General features: G+C 35.9%; 1 protein-coding gene and 1 pseudogene across 2 annotated transcripts; one reads left to right on the top strand and one right to left on the bottom strand.

Moving 5' to 3' along the window:
• Positions 1–5,959: 5,959 nt before the first annotated feature.
• Positions 5,960–8,122, top strand: LOC117315439 (coagulation factor V-like). Of its 2 annotated transcripts, none has more exons than XM_033869627.1 (3): positions 5,960–6,079; positions 6,850–7,196; positions 7,958–8,122. In XM_033869627.1, exons 2-3 carry the CDS (start codon positions 6,868–6,870, stop codon positions 8,010–8,012), a joined length of 384 nt encoding a protein of 127 aa, XP_033725518.1. In that variant the 5' UTR covers positions 5,960–6,079; positions 6,850–6,867; the 3' UTR covers positions 8,013–8,122. The 2 variants fall into 2 exon arrangements, with proteins under 2 accessions (XP_033725518.1, XP_033725517.1); XM_033869626.1 differs by lacking the exon at positions 5,960–6,079 and adding an exon at positions 6,088–6,247.
• A 1,669-nt stretch (positions 8,123–9,791) lies between these two features.
• On the bottom strand, positions 9,792–13,858 carry LOC117315894 (annotated as a pseudogene).
• Positions 13,859–13,964: the final 106 nt, after the last annotated feature.

The raw sequence follows: 13,964 nt of genomic DNA, 5'->3' as shown, positions 1-13,964 counted from the left end.
CTTCTGCAAATCTAGTTGATGAAAATGGTATATGGTATGTAAAAATTGATTAAATAGTAACGAAATGAGATGAATTCAAAGTTTGTGTAAAATAGAGGTAAAAACCATGTAATGTGGGAGAATACAGGTAAATTCCATGTTATGTGGGAGGGCACAGGTAAAATCCAGGTAAGGTATATATGGAGCAGACTATAATGACTGTCACAACATACCTGTCCCAATGTTATATTTAAAAAGTCGTCCGTCTGCCGTCCGTCCGTCATCAATCGACTTCTTCTCCATAACCACTCATCAGAATTTGACCAAATTTGGTTAGAAGCATCCTTATGAGGTGGGGATTAGAAATTGGAAATTGTACAAATGGTGGGGCTGACCCCCTGGGGGGGGGGGGGGGGGGGGGGGCCAAAAGTGGTCAATTTGGCTAAATTGATATAAATGACTTCTTCTCTGAAACTAAGCAATCCATATCGCTCATATTTGACTGGTAGCATCCTTATTGGGTAGGGATCGAAAATTGTACAAATGGCGGGGCTGACCCCCTGGGGCCTGAACAAAAAAACAGTAAAAACTGTTACAGCATACAAATTAAGGCTAATCATTGGTGTGTGCTGTGCTGTAATTAACAACAAGAAAAAAATCTGGAGATAGTTTACTATGTTTACAATCTATGTTAAAACAATCGAATAACAGTTATCCTTGTCGATTATTACAGACATACCACTATTTGACATTTTTAAGAATTGGTCCTGCTGAAGCGACAACATTGGCGACAACATTGGCATACGTCAAAAATTAGCAGTGTTACAAAGTAAAGGAGGGTAACCCAGCCTTGCCAACTTCCGCCGTATGGATAGCAGATCCGGCACTAATGTTCATGGTACAGGTAAGTGGCTGAGCTGCTACTACTACATCATCAATACCTGAATTGTTTGTACATACATTAAAAACAAAATAAAACTAAGACAAAAATTGGACTACAAAAAGAAAAGACACCTTTGGAGTAATACATATGATGATGTTGATCACGTTTCAAGATATGATATCGAATCAACAGCAACATCTATGAACTGATTGTCCCTTCTATTTTTAAATGCATGTTCATCAAGTATGGTTAACTCATAAGGAGATGGCAAGCTTTATAAATGCAAGTGTTTAGGACATTTAAGTTTGTCGCTTGTTTTTCGACATGTCGGTTCATGTCATTTCATTATGTTTATCCGTGTAAGGGACAACTGATATCGGAATAGCCGTATTCACTTATATACTACGTCATCCACATGGTTGGCTTTATAATAGAACACATTTACACTCTTAAAAGATGTATCATCATCTTAGTTAGCATAAACGTGGAGTCAAAATGCCAACCAAGTCTCTGCCTGTCACTGGCCGAGTGGTTAAGGTGTCCCGACACTTTAACACTAGCCCTCCACCTCTGGGTTGCAAGTTCGAAATATACGTGGGGCATTTGCCAGATACTGACCGTAGGCCGGTGGTTTTTCTCCGAGTACTCCGGAGTACTCTACCTCCAAAACCTGGCACGTCCTTAAATGACCCTGGCTGTTAATAGGACGTTAAACAAAACAGTCCAAAAACAAACGATGGACAACAACGACCAACACATTACAACAAAGCAATTGTTTAACGTGCATGTACAAATTGTAAAAGAATGAAAAAAAGGAAGGACTTATTTTATAAGGGGTTGTACTCTTGTAAATAAACAATGTGTAATATTTTCAATTGGTCGTAATTGCGTTCATGTGTCACAAGGATCTGAATATACATATATATTTCTTTGAATATCTAAACACAAAGAGTAAATTCATTTAACTCTTACATATACCAAACTATTACTACACCTCGTTTATACGAATCTAGTTATTTTTTCGACACACACTAAAAAAGTCTTTTTAAATGTCTTTATTACTATCAATAAGACATGGAATCGTTTGTTTGAAATTATGACTAATTGCAATATGGAAAAGCATTCGAACCAACGCGGGCAGTTTGAAAAGGAAGAGACAAAGTATGTGGATAAGCTATTGAATAATTTTGTTTTATCGAGAAACAATGTGAAAACGAAATCACGTCAAGGGAATAAGACTGGTCTCTGTCCCTGAAATATTAAAGTATTGAAATTTATGATAATCTAGTATTAGCAATTCTTCACAAAAAAACGTTAGTGGCTAATGGCCAGTCGCACAAGAGTTAAAATTGTTCGCTTTCAAAGTCTTCCTTTTACATTTTAAATGAAGGGGTTCGCCGAAAAAGAAAAACATATTTTGCACTGCTGTATTTCAAATTACATGGAAATGAAAAAAACGAACAAAAACTTAAAAACAAAGAGAAAAAATTGTATTTATAGAGACCTGCTTAGGGTAGACTGAAGTCTTCCTGAGATTTGTACGAAACTCCACAAAGTTGAAGAATAATATTGTATACTGAACAGATATACAACACTTGTCTGCGTTTAACTATTACAATGAATTCGTGTTAGTATGAACATTTGTTTGGATCAACTTGTGATTTGGTAAATTTATTCGACAGTATCAAAACATTACAGGATTCTAAAAGAGATGCTCAAGGAAGCTTGACCATCGTTATAAAACAACATTATTGATGTTCTTGGCTCTAGCTTGACCTTTAAGGTCTTGCAATAAACTTTGAAATGTTAATGTATATTATGAAAGAAATGAAAATAATGTACACACAAAAAATGCAATATTACGTGGTTGTACTGTCTATGTACACCATAAATGTACTTTATTGCTGTTATGTGGCGGTTGGTGTTGGTCTTCGCAGGTGTAAGCTACAAGGATCGTTTCGCTGTTTCAGTTAGATCTACGAAAGACTCACAATCTTCATCTTGAAGTATGGGTTCATTTCCTTCCTGAGGACATTTTGACAGAAAAACCTCAGAAATGTCAGCCCAAAGTTTGGCCAGTTGGGAGGTACACATGTACACTCGCCGGACAAATTATTTCAGTCTCTGCCATTTCAAGGTCTGACAAAACATAAACGGATCTGGACAACACCAATGGGAAGTAAGTACATGGATATCCAGAATTTCATCATAATGAAGAGACAATAATTTACAGTATTCCATTGTTAGTCGATAACAATGCATCCAATTTAGATTTAACCTCTTATTAACTTACACTTAATACACAATGAAATATGCCCCACATCCTAACTGCAATTCCTCTAGCGTAAGTATTTCTTTAGATTTTATATCTACAAAGGTTTACCGGACATGGTCAGGCCTGGCCGCGGTAATGTGTTAACAGATAATGATAATAATACTTAAAGTGTACTGTGTATGTTACATCAAAAGAACGAGTGAATGATGTGATGACAAAATGCATGAAACAGTTCTTTTCTGTCTATTGATCAAAATGATTATGAAAATTATCATGTGCATACTTTATGTGGAAAATCTGAATAAAAATGTCAAAAGAAAAAAAAAATTCGAGTGAATTGAATCATTATACTAATTGACAAATTGTCTCAAATGTATAATTGATTAGGCTTGATATTTAATTCCTATGTGAACTACCTTCAATGACAAAACCTTTCTACCCCGACCCATACCCTTACTTTCCTCATCATTTTCTTTCGTTTAATTTTATTTTTTTTAATTTGATTTCTTTTGTCCCTCTTTATACTTTCTGTCTTCTTTACGTTACGATTTTCGTTTCTTTTAAGCGTACCTAGTATGTTATACCAATTGAAAGTTGAAATACATAACTATTGTAATATATATGTTAAATAAATTGTTAATATTTCTAAATTGTTCAATAGCTTTGTTAGTTCTTAATAAAATCAGTTCAATCATGAGATTATTACATTTACAAGTCGTAAAATATGACATTTGGTGACACAGATTGATAAAGTTGATGCTATAAATACAATTCTTTTTACAGAAAGTATCAGCGGTCTGTATTACAAGGCAATTCATGGTCATGTTAATGGCCACACGTTCTGTCTCTGCTAAGGGGATAACTCTTGAAGTCACACACCGACGGTGACGTCATTCCTGAAGATACACCATCACTGGACATGGCATGGCACATCCACTATCTGTCTTCCTTCTAAATCAAAGAAGAAAAAACAATTAAAACTGCTTCAATTATTTATAGAGAATACATGGTCAGTGTCTTAATATATAAGCTGTATTTTAGCGAGGGTAAAGAAAGACAAAAGTGGCGAGCCTTGGCGAGCCACTTTTGTCTTTCTGTCCCGAGCCAAAAATACAGCTTATATTTTAAGACACTGACCATGTATTCTATTTATTCTGCAACAGTCATAAAAATAACCATAAAAAAATAATCACGTTGAAGTGAAACAGTGTCAAACATGACAGAAATATGTTCGCCTTTTAAACGTAGTTTCACTTTGAAGTAGGTCAGTCGAACTGACGCACGTGCTAAGATTCCAAAATACAGCTGTTTTTCGTCACTGCCATATACAGCAAAAATATATATGGTGGGTGTATTCCGACAATGCGGTGGCAGTTGTAGGATAAAACTTTGTATGTGTGCCACGTACATAGTTATCTAAGACCTAACAGCAGTATAAAACCCAGCCCCATACATAGTTTATCCTGCAACTGCCACCGCGTTGTCGGAATACACCCACCGTATAGATTTTTGCTGCCTACGGCAGTGACGAAAAATCAGCTGTATTTTGGAATATTGGCACGTGCGTCAATTCGACTGACCTACTTCAAAGTGAAACAACGTTTAAAAGGCGAACATATTTCTGTCATTTTTGACACCGATTCACTTCAAAATGAATATTCAAGCTATTATCACAGATGCAAACTCTATGTACAATTATATGAGTGACAAACTGACAAGAAAAGCTGAAATTAATAGCACATGCAACCACAGCAGAAGACAATACTTCCTGATAGAAAACATCAACAGAGTTCGTCCGTCAAGACAGATAACAACAACACTGAAGGGAACTCGGCAGCTCCATGCAGTACAGGGATTGTCACCGGGAAAAGTTGGTACCAGAAATCTGACATGTACCTGCTCTTGTTGCATGGAAGGTAACGGCTCTCCATGTGATAATGTTGAATTTGTCAATCCTTGGTTTGTCCAATACCTTGAAATGAGAGGACATAATGGAGAAAGGGACAGAAGGGCTAGATGAAATATGGGCAGAGGCATTGGGACAAGAGGTGGCCAAGCAGGTGGTAGACAGGCAAGAGAAATCGCAAGGGGAAATAGAGGCAGGGGCATTAGGACCAGAGGTGGCAGAGCAGGTCAGCAAATGGATGTGGAAGAGGGAATAGATGAAGCAGGAGAAAGAAGAGTCAGAGAGGCAAGAGGAATGGCAAGAAGAAATAGAGGCAGAGGAATCAGGAGAAGAGGTGGTCAAGCAGGAGGCAGACAGGCTAGAGGAATTGCAAGGGGAAATAGAGGCAGAAGCATTAGGGCAAGAGGTGGCAGAGTAGGTCAGCAAATGGATGTGGAAGAAGAGGGAATAGATGAAGCAGGAGAAAGGGGCATTGGAGCAAGAAGTGATGGGGCAGGAGATCAACAAATGATGGATGTTGAAGAAGGACAGGATAGAGTTAAAGATGGAAGGGTTGATGCAGAACCAGATGAGACCGTAAGGTACGTACTAAATAGTTGGTTATATTCATGGGGAATTTAATTGGCTATATTCTATTAAGATTATAGATAGCGCAAAATAAAATACTCGGCGAACATTTCTACACGGAATTAAACTCACATTAAATACAGGTATGTAGACATGCACAACATTTGATACCTGTTAACTTGCCACTTGAACAACCACGACATATTTGCCTCAGGGAAATTGAATAACTGTAAGAGTGTATTACTTACCAATGAAGTATCTAGTCACAATGTCGGGTCTTTATGCTTTAAGTAATTTTAATTATGTTTTCATGCTTGGTGCCAGAAGTAAAATTGTTAAAGCAGTTTCAGTGTATCTCTGTCATTAAATAGACCTTTATTAAAGTGAACTTCAATATTTTAGTTGCAGTGAAGAGGATGACGATCTGGACATATCTGGACTTTAGGGTGTTTTGGAATATCTAGAGAAGGTATTATATATAATTATGTAAGTTGTTTTGATTTTTGAAGGCATCTGATGATGACAGATCACCAATATTGACGATGTTACAATCCTGTGATTTTCTTCTCAATCCTATACCAGTCCATGAGGCCCTCAATCCGAAGTCTGACCAGGAGGCAGACAGCAGTATACAATGGTATGGATCTGTTTAAAAATTACTAATAATAATTGATTCTTAAGGGCTCAATATACGTAACTTTTGGCCATTTTTTATGATCACGAACAATTCTGAAATAAAATCCAGTTGATGATCCTGCTGAAATGAGACTAAAATGAAGTAAAGCTTAGTGGTATGTATTACGAACCTCTTGGCAGAAAATTCCAAAAAAAATCCAAAATAATTTAGGTGGGGTCCACTAAAAATACAAACCGATGTTAAACAACATTCCGAATGTTCTGCCGAAAACGCCACGTGACAAATATAAATATTCCGAGGCAGCACTCCAGCGACCAAACCGGTTGTGTCACAGCTGTGTTGGCCCGACGTCGTCTAAATTTAGAATCACACGAGCGTGTCATAAACTTTACGAGTTCAGTTCGGCTCGGTCTGGTTTGTTTACAAATACTTAGTTTCAACTGCTGCTGTACCAATACTCGAGTAAGAAGTCGTCTTATATATTGCTGATTTAAGTTAATCTTACCTACATATATACATATAATCAATGTTTAGGTTTAATTTTCCCTAAGATTTTCGCTGAAGTTATGTATATTGGGACTTTGAGAGTTTTTCAATTACAGGCCAGGGTCCTCTATCTTATGCCTGACCAGGAGAACCTCAGTCCTACGACTCAACGGGAGAACCTCAGTCCTACGCCTGGTCGAGAGAACATCAGTCCTACGCCTGGTCGAGAGAACCTCAGTCCCACGCCTGTCCAGGAGGACCTCAGTCCTACAACTGGCCAGGAGGACCTCAGTCCTACGACTGACCAGGAGGACCTCAGTCCTACAACTGGCCAGGAGGACCTCAGTCCTACAACTGACCAGGAGGACCTCAGTCCTACTACTGACCAGGAGAACCTCAGTCCTACACCTAACCAGGACTACCTCGGTCTTACACCTCACCAGGAGGCAGACAGTGTACCAAGGTATGGATCTGTTTGATATATATATATATTTATTACTACAAATAACTAAGACCTTGCATGTCTTTTATTCTGTATTTTTGCATATTTTACAAACGTAATCTAATCATATATATCATCTGTAGTGTGTTTTGAAATTACAGGCCAGGAGACTTTTTGAAAATAAAATATGGCAATTCAAAATTGCCAGCTGTGGTAAGATTTATCAACTGTTTAATGTTTACTGTAGATTTATGAAGTGATGAAAGTATATCAGCAGCACGTTAGTAATCAGCTAAAATAGAAAGTAACCAATTTTGTTTCGTAAACAATACTGCTGCAGATGTACTTTTATTTCATAAAGGCTGTTTTTTTTAAGTTTACACACATTTTCTTGTTAGTGTTTTTAAGTCAATGCAATATTTGTCATGGTTTAAGCTACATTAATTGTAAAATAGGAACATATGTTGCTTTTGTCTTGGTTCTTCTTACTGCATTTTATGTGTGAATAATAGTCTAATATGACACTACAGCAAGTACATTGTATAAAATTTCTTGTCACAACTTCATTACATTTTCCCCAGTGTTACTATCTGATTCCCCCCCCCCCCCCCCCCCCCCCCTCCCACGTGGTTTCAAACTCAAAATATCAAGTTCCACAATTCATTTCATGAATGTATAATATTTTTCCTTTTGCAGTTGATACTCTATTTAAATATGCAATAAATCTAAGTAATAGTTCATCATATTTTTTCATCAAATTAAATTGCATGTATGTTTTGTAGGTTGACCACTGGCCTTTCATTAAATACTTCAAGAAAGACCAGAAAGGCTGGATGATGCAAGACATCTTGCATACAGTTCTTGAAGAGGATCTGGCAGGCAGGTTGGAGGCACCATCCATCAAGACTCATGGAAGAAAAACTTTGTTTATATTTGAAGGTCAGTTTGAAGCCTGTTGTTCAATCCTTTTCACTTGGTATCATGAATAAAATTTGTGGAAATGAAAAGGTCAGATTGTTTCACTGACATTTGAATTAGAGCTGCCTCTGACAGGGTATTTATAAACACTGAAATATTCAATCTTTATTTCTTTTCAGACTTGGATGTCTGAGGTGCCTTAACTGAAAAAAAGGAAACATCAATAAAATTTGACTTTTCATAGCTCTGGATCTTTATTTTGTCATTTGTGTTAAATAATAAGTTATCATGTATATAATGAAGAGTCCCAAATCATGTCCTAAAAGAACATTTGTAATCTGAAAAAAATGTGTTTGGTCTGCAGAAGAATTCAAGAGCAAATAATGAGTCAAATGAGACATGATTTGTCCATTGTAACGTCCATCATGCAATTTCCGTCTCCTGTAATGTCCATCCTGTAGTGGTTTTATTTATCAATATAAATATATTTATAGGACTTTGGAACACTAGGAAACTAACAGTGAAAACAAACCAATATCTTAATTTCACTGCGATATGCCACTATTGTTAAATATTGAAAAATACAGTTTGGAACCATAAACTGTCTTTTTAAACATTATCATGTCTTGGAACAGGATATTTTCCTTATCATCAGAATCAAAATTGTTATAGTAGGTTGAATTTCTGCTTTTATAAGCATGAAAATTGGAAAAATTCCGTCTCTGTAACGTCCATCACACTCATGTGTAAAACTGGTTGCTATGGAAACAGCGTGCAAAATGTTATGTTCATATTTTCACATTTTGAGCCTCTGTTGGTATGCTATCAATTGACACTACTTTGGTTCCCAAATTCTCACTTGCAATTTTTGGTCATGATGTAATTCAGATGTAATCAGTTACCAGAGAGTGACCCATGTGTTAAATAATTTCATATAGATCTATTTTAACCATATTTTCAGTGATATCATGTTTTCATTATCAATATTTGTTATTTTGCTTTTCTTCATGCAGCCATTGTAGACCTGACATATTTATCTAATGACAACACATACTAATACACTCTGGTCATATTGTTCTTTTTAATTGTGTCTCTAAAAATATTAACATGTATATGTACTATACCTGATGTTCAAACGTATTGCATGCATAGGTATACACCTACATAAAACTGATGTAAAGTGAAAGTAACAGTAAAGTCTGTTTCACAAAAGTCATGATCAATTGTCACAAAACTTGTTCTGATGTGGAAATTGTGAAAATTAGTAGAGCTACTAAAGCTGGTTTACAGTAGTTTCAATGTCAATGGATAAATGTGGGAATGTGACAAGAGACTAAGATGGGAATCAAAATTACAACCACAACCTCAAGATTTTATGTGAAATTATAATAAAGGATACTTTTAAAGTATAAACATGAAAGGGATTAAATGGTGCCAATTTTTGAGAAACAAATTCAATAGTATAACACTATAATGCTGACTGTCAATTTTTCAAAGTTTTAATTTTGATAAAAATTTACATTTCAATTATATTCAAATGTTCAACATTGTCATGTTTATAACTCATTTTTATAACAACTGTTAGTTCTTCAGAAGCTTAATATAAGTAAACTTTCCTTCAAGGCATATATGCATAAAATAATGATTATTTACACCTCCAGGCATAAATTAGGTAAAACAGGTTCAACTTGATGAAATCTACATGAAACCTTCCTCAGATACCTGGTAGATGGATTGATTAATGTCATTATAAAACTAAATTTAGAATTTTGCTGGTGAAATTAACAGGAAATTTAAATTAAACAGCATACACAATTAGAAATATATATGGACCCAAATTAATACAGAAAGGATATAAATACTGCATGCATAACCTCAACATCATCCCTAAACATTCATCTAGAGAAAAATTAGCATGCATTGTTACCAAGATAGTGCTCAGGTGCCATTCCCATCAAAACTGTTTCACTATACAGCCACCTCACCAAGCTTTATACAGAGACCAACAGGCATATCTTTGATAAGCATAACTTACTCTGATTACAAGAATTGTCAGATTAGAATAAAATGATTGGATTTCTGAGACCATTTGTTATATGAGTTATCTCCCTTGGTTTTGACTTATCTCCCTTGGTTAATGAACTCCTGAGACCGCCTGGTCTATGAGATAATGGATTCTTAATCATTTCCACCTTCTCTACAGTACTATTTCCTTTCTTAGACTTTTAAAGTCCAGAAATCTTACTGTTTTTGTAACAATGGCATTCTAGCATTACAAATCGTAAATTACATTCGATTCATATGCCTATTTCCTATGTCTGAGGAATTCATCACAATCCATTGCTGAAGGAATGGCTACATGTTTCATATATACGTATGTATACTTGTAAAAAGTGTGAATTTATCTGAAACCTTGTCCTTATTTCAGAAATCTACAACTTACCAGTGTAAATTTATCTAAAAGCTGGTCCTTATTTCAGAAAAGTAAAACTTACCAGTGTCATGGCAGTGTGATGTTTACTTCCAGAGTCTGCATCAAAGAGAGGCTTCTAATCTCCAATCTGGAGGTCAAAATATACAACTTTATGGGAGAATGTTGAGAATTCATTACTAAAGCAGAACTTGTAAATGCCTTTCTGGTCAGATGTCCAGGTAAAACTGTCATATTGTTTCTTTACTTCCTTGTACAGAACCTGACTGTTAGGTGCCGTCAGTTCCATGTCCACATCATACTGGCCTCCAGTAATCACCTTCAAAAGATTGTTTACATATTAGATAGAATTCATTTAATGACAGGTGCCAGAAGACACGAAAAGCCAAGGTCTTTATGAATCGACGGCACTGATTTGGTTTGGTTTGTTTTATTTAACATCCTTTTAACAGCCAGGGTCATTTAAGGACGTGTCAGGTTTTGGAGATGGAGAAAAGCCGGAGTAACCGGAGAAAAACCACTGGACTGCCCCACGTAGGTTTCGAACTCGCAACCCAGAGGTGGAGGGCTAGTGATAAAGTGTTGGGACACCTTAACCACTCGGCCACCGCGGCCCCATTACCAGAATGAAATTTCACTAAGAATTTAAAGATAAATTTTACAATCGAAGCTAATATTCATCAAAGTGAATAATTATCTTCACCATCCTGTATACATAATATAGAGTCAATAATACTTACTATCATTCACACAAGTCTATATATAGCTATCAAACCTAATAAGCTGTCTAGTACTGTTTATATTAAGCATAATAGAAATCGGTCACATGACTACCCATTTCTTTTCTATAGCTACAAAATAGTCAAATACTTTTTCCATCAACTTAATCTCACGTAGCAAGAAATAAAAGATTTCTGGATTTAACTTCTTTCTGTAAAAAAACCAGTTTCATCTTTGACTGTAATAAACTTATTCTGTTATCTGCAAATTAAGATATCAAAATGGCCAATTTAAGACTTGTGGTGATCCAATTTTAAACATATACACCCCCGGAGACTGTGACCGAGACAGATCTATAAGGAGTGCAATTTTTCAAGTAGAAATTTTATATGGAATTCATCTAAAGGTAAATTTAGATATAAAAGATCAATAAATCTGATTTCCATAATGCTTCAGCAGCATTATGTTGCCGAGAACAGATCATGCCAGATTATTAGCTAAATCCTATTGGGTATTTGAACATGTTCATTATTTCATAGTATACATATATATGTACAGCTGTACACCTGTTACCGTCATTAATGACGCGCTTTCCATCAGTATATATATATATGCCAACTTTACTGTCAATTTTATACTAGGTGGTGAAATTGAATTTAGATAAGTTAAGCAATTCTAGAGTAAAGTACAAATCCTAGGGTAGTATTTCAGCTGCCAAATTTACATCAAAATTAATGGATTACAAAAATACTTCAGTAAATTTATCCCTCGGACATACAGCCCTGATTTCATCATTCCTCCTTTCAATTTTCACACTTCAGTTACTTTTTATAACTTAATTGAAACTTGCTACAGTGACACGTACCATGCAATCTCATTGCCAGAAATGGTGACAATAATATCATCTTCAGCCACTTACAAAAACACCTTGCAAAGGCACTACTCCTTAATTCACTAGGGATTAGAAATGTGGAAATTTCTCACCCCAGTGTAAGTTTCTTACACTTTCTGCTTAATATATTAGCTTCCGCTTACTGATTTGGTACCGTTGACCACTCCAAGTGAAAGCTATAGGAGATTGTGAGGCTTCCTCGGAGCTATAGAACATGGGTTGTGATTGTCTTTGGGGGTGAATCTCTGGGAAGGTGTGGACAGTTATATATGTCACCTTACTAGCTCAGTCTAGGGGGAATTTCCTTGGAAGGACGTTTGCCTTGAGAGTGAGAGTTCGCTAGAACAAATTCTCCGGCATGGTATGAAGTCCCTCCCATTGCCAATAGTGTAGCAATTGCAAGCCCCTATGACCTGCATGTGATTCAAATCAGACAGTAATTAGCTATGATTATAATTGTCTCGGATAAAAAAACACATATTGATGATTCTGGTATCTATCAATATTCATCCACAAACCTACACATTACTTCATTTCTTTGACAATTAATGGTAAAATCCACAATGAGCAAGACACACAGATATATCAGTTCAAACACACTGCCATCTTTGATACAATTGTAAAGGTCAATTTCCTTATAAGGATATCAAAATAAATTGATGCTAATGAGATTTTTCGCAAGATTTCAACAGATAAACAGATTCAAAGTTATATACCTCTGTGAGCAATGTGAAACATTCTGAAATTGAATAATCACAGTCACACCAATGCAAGTAAAATGCACTTTTTTCACAACCCTTACAAAAAATCTGTTAATTATCTATAAAAATGGGTTTTTTTATAATCGAAGTATCTTCATCCATTATATATGGTCATTCATTCTCATATTCAGATTAGCATCCTCGCGAGAGTTTTCCCGAGAAGCATCATTGCAGATTACGTAGACAACTCTGAGTAGTATGATATTGGAACGTGCAAATTAAAGATTTTTCAGATGTGATGGTAGCTTAGATATAGGCTATGATACATTGCTGAAATTGCATTAAAAATGTTTAATTATACTAAATATTACTTCAAAGTTACACAACATTTGCTATTTGAAGCGTTATCAAGGTTAATTTTATTACACCTTATCGTCAATGGATGGGAATCGTAGCTCTGAGGAACGGCCATCTGTCAGAAATCGTCTGTCCGTCGTCCAGAGTTACGCGAGTTAAAAAATCTAAAAGAGAATCTTTTTAATTATTATCTCTAGGCTTCAAAAGGCTTAAGGACTCGCTGTACGCCTTCAACGCAACTCCGCCTGATCAAAGGCTCTTGTACCCGAGGAATTATAAATATGGGTATTGATTTTAATTCGTGACCGGGTTACAAATTTTGAGTTTGTTTACTACCAGATACAAGCGTCTGTGATCTGAAATGATAATTAGCATGGGAACCTTTAAATGAAAAACATCTTAAACATATATTTACCTGGAACTCCAGAGTTGACTCGACACCTTTGTCAATATGTTCGAAAAAGCATTGTTTGGCGTTGTCTGGTAGTTCGAATGTCAACTCGCCACCGAAAACGTACGAAATCAAACCCAATACAAGTGTAACTACGCTCAGTTTCATATCCATTCTTCAATGGTTCTTACAAAACTCGTTCTGTGAACACGTTATATGCTGAATCGCCAAAATATATGTAGAACTTAATGGATACTTGGCGATTTCTCGTTGCAACACGTGTCAAGCCAAAAGCGAAAATGGTGGTGGTTGAAATTACGTGGCAATGTACAAACATGAGAGAGTTAGACTAAGGGGAGTAACCAGGTGCTACCGATAG

This window comes from Pecten maximus, chromosome 17 (assembly GCF_902652985.1).
Source record: "Pecten maximus chromosome 17, xPecMax1.1, whole genome shotgun sequence".
Taxonomy (NCBI): Eukaryota; Metazoa; Mollusca; class Bivalvia; order Pectinida; family Pectinidae; genus Pecten; species Pecten maximus.
Note: the sequence above shows the minus strand (reverse complement) of the source record. Positions and strands in the feature narration are given on the sequence as shown.